Source organism: Ciconia boyciana, chromosome 20 (assembly GCF_034638445.1).
Source record: "Ciconia boyciana chromosome 20, ASM3463844v1, whole genome shotgun sequence".
Lineage (NCBI taxonomy): Eukaryota > Metazoa > Chordata > Aves > Ciconiiformes > Ciconiidae > Ciconia > Ciconia boyciana.
The window spans coordinates 1,481,126-1,487,474 of NC_132953.1; the positions used below are offsets into that span (position 1 = coordinate 1,481,126).

Below are 6,349 nucleotides of genomic sequence, written 5' to 3' on the forward strand. Positions count from 1 at the left end.
CAATCAGCAGGAGGCTCATGGGAGGTGGGTTTTATTCCGAGATTCCCATTTAGGTCCCAGTCTGATCCCCCTCTAAGTAAGCTTGATAGCTCAGCCATGGCCCTGGCAACTTCGGATATGTCCCCCTCATACCTTCTCTCTTCGTGCAGTAGCTAGTTCCCCCTCTGTAATACCAAAACATGCAAAAGAATACAATCACCCTTCCCTTACTGTAGGCAGCATAGCTAGCTTTTGAGACAGGTGTAACTGTCAGAACAGAGTGAACAACGGGTAACCACCCTTGCAGTGAGATCAAGTGTCTTCTGTTTGCGTTGTGGTAGCACTTAATACTTCCAGACATGGACTAACACCTCCTCAGGCTTGTGCTGTAGAGACATAGGGCAAAAGGTTAAAGACCTGTGTCATGAAGAACTTAGAGGTTTAGGATTTTGAGATGTCTTTCCAAAGGTGGTACCTGAAAGTGCGTTGTTTAGGGACCCTTTAAACTTTGGAGGATGTACACCACCTCTTGGACAGGTGCTGGAGTAGTATTTGATTCCCCCCCCCCCCCAGCACTAACATCCCAAACCAGCTTTAATTAAAGAAAATTGGAATCTTTCTTGTCTCCTCATTGCACACCTGGGCTTGACCTTTTAAATTGATTTCCTATTGACTTGCTTTTTTTGTACAGTGAAGACTATCCTTCTACTTCCATTAAGGGCATCTTGGTGCATCTCTTCTCCCAGGGGTAAGAGGTATAACTTGTAAGCCTTGACTACTGACAGTACTGCTTTCTAGGGAAGTCACACACAGGGCAGCTGTACAGGAAGCCTATAAGGGAAATGTAGCAGCAACTATGGAAGGACTGAGCAGCACAGTAGCCTTTTGGTTCAGACAAGCCTGGGATTCTTGAGACTTCATTTCGCTTCCCTGCTCCCTCCTAGAGTTCTGGGGGTGGCCACTAATCACTCGCTATTTGTGCTTTGTGCCATTCAGAGTGCAGGATAATAAAACTGGTCTTCCAAGCAGACAATCTGAGATGCACTAATGGTTGGAGGGGCTCAGATGCTGTGGTGATTGGGACTGTAAAAATATTTTTACAGTTGACAGTGTTATTTTGCAAGGTTGAAAAATGATACGCTTAAAATATTGGGCAATATCTGTGAATCACCTTGAAGGTTTCTGCTGGCAGTTCTAGCATTCTGCAACCGTTTTTAGTAATTCTGATGTGTGATGAGAACAGAACTTTGTGCTGACCTTTCCACCATTCCTTCCAGTGAAGAAGGGTGTAACAGTGGTGCGTTGAAGAGAGGAAAGATTGAGACAGTTGAGAATTGGCTTTTAAAGTGCTTTAGTGGCATAATTGTTCATAACATTGTTCTTTGTACAGCGTAAGTACTTTATGTCCCATGTTACAGATGGCAAATCTGAGATACATACTAAAGTGATTTGTTCTGAACCAACAAAGGAGTTGATACTACAGTGGGACTGAGACCTGAACACTCTTGGTTCCCAGAGTTTGATTTCCATACTCACATTATGTTCATTTGCAAAACAGCTTTATCTTGTCGTCATTTGACCTGCTTAATTCTCTCCTTTTAAAACCGCTCGGTCCAGCAGCTTTTAAAAAAAGATGCTTCCATTTTACCACAGTGTTGAAAATACATGAGCTGAATTACGTCACTGGGAAGAGTTCCCCAAAACCTCTCTCTTTGGTCTGCCACTTGAACTCTCAGCAAAATAACTAATTGGGGGGGAAAAAAAGGCTGTGAGGAAGTGTAAATTCACCAAAAAGTTATTGACGCTTCTTGTTGCATTTGAAACTTAAATGTCAAAAATCATACCCGGAAAATGTTGACCACTACTTAGCTACCACTGAGAAGAACTTGTTTCCTGCAGGGATGCACATGTTGCTGTGGTGAGATGAACGGTTTGGAACTAAATCTGAAGCCCACTGTTGGTGGGAGGCTCCTATGCTGTGTTTTTGTTTTAACAAGACCTTCATGCTTCAAAGGAAAAGATAATCTGTGTTTGCATTGTGGATTTTTTTGAAGGATACATCTAGAGCTGGGAACTTCCTCTCTGTTCCCAGTGGATTGCTTTTCTGCCAGGTGTGAAGCAATTCTTAATCTCCCTACTGTGGCTCACCTTTCTGCACAGTTGTCTTCAGATGTTTCCTAATTTCACAGTTAGCCAGCTCCTGGGGAAGTGGAGAGAAGAGCATCTGAAGGGCGAGACAGTTAGGAATAAGCTGCAAAATTCCTCTTCTCCCATAGTGGGTCTCTGCTTCTCCTTGATTTTTCACTTTTCATTTCCATTTGGCTATTTTTCCCTGAAAGGAATCAAAGGCTTTCACAGGAGAGAAGTTGTATTTTACAGAGTTCTAGATGCAGCAGGATGGCCCAAGCTTTGTCTTTTCTAGCTTCCTAAGCATGCACCATCCCTTAATGCTCCATTTCTGTAGATGTACCAGCCTCAAAGAAAGAAGGAATTGTTTCAAAATGTTCAAAAGTGCTCAAGTGTTCCGAAGCCAGAGAGTCTGCTTTCATACAGGACTTTGGCAACCAGAAACATACATTTTTTGAGGTTTTGGCTCCTAAGTCCCTTAAGTTTCCTTAGCTTTGCGTTCTGTCTCCCCTTTTCATGTTCTTATTCCAACAGCTGTGTGTCTTTAACATGTCCTAAAATTTCTCTCCATCTTTTCAGGCTTTTTAAGACTTGCGTGCCTCTGGGAACGTAAATGAGTTGGACATTCCAACATAGCAGCTTCATAAAATGTCCCATAGGTATAAAAATATAAATTCTATGCAATATATATATAGTGTAGTTAAATAGTGTTCTGGAGATCACTGGTATTCTGTGCCTCTTTGATTTGAGGCTTTTGAGAAGATAAATGCTGTCTTAAAGAAAAAACAAACCTGTGTTTCTTTTTTGTTTTACTAAGTTATTAATCCTCTCAAGATTGAATTCATCATGAGAAAAGACACAGTCCCATGAATATCTGGAACTACATTTTTGTGTCACTGGTTTCACTAACTTCTGACAAGACAAAACCAGGATTGTCATAACCTTTCTTCTCTTTGGCTTTAGCTTCTTTCTCATTGTAGAGACAGAAGGCACAGTGGGGAGTCTCCACAGCCACTGTCTTGCTGAAGTTCTGGAAGTCTACTCTGTATTTCCCTTCTTTGGTCTTGGACACAATGGGAGCAAAGCGATAACCCCAGAGCACCTCTTCTGGGATGTAGGATGTCCTCACTTGACAGGTAGCACTAGTGGCTTCAACAGTGCCATCTAAAAACACCACCAATTCAAAATCTTGCTGCAGAATGGTTTCTGCTGCCATGTGGAAGAATGGGCTGTTCTTATCTATGATATGATAAATAGTTAATGGAGAAATGAAGAAGAGATTCTCATTGCCAGCATCAACTACGAATTCTATGTTGACCTGGTCCAAAATGATTGTTTCTCCTTCTGGGGTGATGGTGGTCTTCAGAAGCTTTCCGTAGATGTGACTCCCAATCAGCAGACTCTTCCTGAGGTTTGCCACCCGAATAAGGAGGCAGAGCTTCCCACCACGTTTGCTGATGACAGCATTCTTGCTGAAGGTGATTGTCTTAGCCCGGTTTTTGGACCTCGATATCTTGGCCAAGATGGCACCACACATAAAAGAATTGATGATTACCCCCAAGATAGACTGGAAGATGAGCAGGAAAATAGCAGTGGCACATTGTTCTGTGACGCATCTGAAGCCATAACCGATGGTTACCTGGGTCTCCAAGGAGAACAGGAAAGCTGAAGTCAGGCCGTTGATATTCTCAACACAAGGGGTGTGATTGATGGAAGGATTGAATTCTGGAAGATCTTTGTGTATGTATGCCACAACATACCAGAGGAGACCAAATAGAAACCAGCTGCCTAAGAATGCTGAAATGAAGATAGTCATTTTGTATCTCCACCTGAGATCCAGGATAGTTGTCCATATATCAATCAAAAAGACAAACCTTGACTGTTCTACATTGCCAAACTCTATGTTACACCTTCCATCTTTAGAGACAAGCCTTGCCCTTCGCCGGCTACGTTCTCTGATGTGGCTGGTAAAGCGTTTCCGGAGGTAGTTGAACATTCCCTCTGTTGACAGTGTTCTGGAGAGTAAGAAATAATAAACATTACGGGTAATGCAGGTTTTGTTTATACCTGCAGGCGAGAAGTAAATTCTGACAAAGTCTCAAGACACTTGTTTAGGAAAAAGTTATATAATTTGCATATTTTCCCTCAGCTGGTGGGGAAAAGTTCCAGTAAGTATATGAGGAAACTAGCAGATTCTTGCCTAAGGAGCATTCCAGCAAAAAATAATCATTTTGGCTTGCTCAGTAAACTTTGAATCAGTCAACTGTTAACATTGTCCTCTGCTTAGTTGAGTAAGTGGAGGCACAGAGAAGCAGGTAACTTCATTGTGGACATATATTGGGAAAACTGGTGGGGAGTGGCTGGATTTTGAGGAGGTCTTTCTGCCTTTTAGAAGATGAAGCGGGGCCTGTCCCTGCAAATGTGTGTCTGTACATCGGCATTAGGAGACCCTGGATATGATGTGGATAGCGAATTTAGGAAGAAATGAGAGTAGATGCAGAAGGCATAATTAAGCCAGATATGCAGTTATTTTTAGCATAGTTATAGATTGGGTTTGAGGGTGTGAATTTCAAACTCTGGAATCTCAAAAGCATCTGAAATAGGACTTCTGGGTGAGAATAAAAGAAAAGATTAAATTTCAGCAGCAGGAGAATTGGATATTTACTCACCACAAAGATAATGCCACTAAAGAATCAGAACCTGAAATCCATTCTTAAAGGAAAGTGTAGCTCTGTGTCCCTGTTAATGTTGTCCTTTATGATTGGCCATGTTAACAAGAGACCCAGGGAATACAAGTCATTGGTGGAGAAAATACTACAGATGTGTTCAGACTGGAATTTGGATCAACCTACATTTGGAAAATTCCGAGTCTTGGAGTTATTCAGGCACGCAGGCGTGGGGAGAGATTGACCCGGTAGAGTTAGGGATTGCCTGCTATGTTCATAGACAGATCTAGGGGCTGATTTTGACCCAAAGCTTAGGAATGTTCATAGAAGAAATAATTTATTTCAGAGTTGATCACCCTTCAAGCATAAAATGTGTTTCCTTGCCAGAGAGGATGTGTTTGATTAGTGCACAGTGCTAACCCACCCTGAGAGCATACCCTTGTTGTGCCTATTCATTGAGCCTTTGTTAAACAAATTCTTCTCATGTAGTCAAATTTAACTGTGTACTGTAATCGTATTTCTTGGGGGCAAAATGCTTCAGCTTAAAACCAACTGAAATAAATTAAGAACTTGAGGGGAAAATCTCCCTGGTGACTCACACAAAGGATGTTCGGAGTTTACTGTGTTTGTAAGGACATAGTGTCCCCAGCCACACAGACCTGAATGTTTTGGGCACCTGCAGCTGCTATGGATGAGGTTTTCTGTAGAAGGATCTGGATGTGAAGAGTGCATCTCAGAGGAGGAGATGCTGGGGGCTTTGTAATTGTTTGCCACTGTTACTTTACTGCTGCATTACCCTTCCCAATAGAGGGTGACACTAAAAACAACCCTTAGGAATGATTTTTTTTTTTAGATGCAAGCTAAAGATGCTACAACACTTACCTAGAAACCCTGCATCATATCACTGTCCCACCCAGGCTTCCTTTTTGTCTAGGAGCAAAATGCTTGGGCTCAAAATGTTGTCAAATGGACTGCCCAAATTTTGCTTGATTTCAGGGGGTAATAACGTGCTTAAATATCTGTGGCAAGAGTTGTTTAGCTCTCTTAAACCCTAATTTCATATATCCAAAATGAGGATAATCCATAGGCATGTAGTGGATTAGATACACTGATGTGAGTTATTCAGTATGAAATTTGTCTCATTTAACTTCAGCCATTTAAATGGTAGATAATCACCTATGCCAGTTGTACAGCTGACTCCTCATAGACAGTGAAGGAAGCATATGCACCTTCTGAGGCTCCATGTCTCTTGTCACCACAGTTGTTTTATGAAGGAACGAATGGCTCTTTGGCAAAGTGTCTCACTTACTCTGTAGGCATCTAGATTAATTTAGAGAAACTGCCTAATGTTTTAGTTGGCTAAACCAGAAATCCTTCCATTAGACATAGTTACGGGGGCCAGAGAAAACCTTTAGATATGATGATCAGTAGCAAAGGGAAAATATTAAATTATCAGTGTTGGAGTCTAAGTATAAATCAATTACATTTTGTAAAGCCAGAGGTAAATTCTATGATTTGATGTCCTTGTTTGTATCAACAGCCCTGAGAATGAATTTGTTTCTATGTCTTATACAGTT

The 6,349-nt window shown here is 41.6% G+C and overlaps 1 protein-coding gene across 1 annotated transcript; it reads right to left on the bottom strand.

The window, feature by feature from the left end:
• Positions 1-2,986: 2,986 nt before the first annotated feature.
• KCNJ1 (potassium inwardly rectifying channel subfamily J member 1) lies at positions 2,987-4,102 on the bottom strand. Its single transcript, XM_072884642.1, has one exon. It carries the CDS (start codon positions 4,100-4,102, stop codon positions 2,987-2,989), a length of 1,116 nt encoding a protein of 371 aa, XP_072740743.1.
• Positions 4,103-6,349: the final 2,247 nt, after the last annotated feature.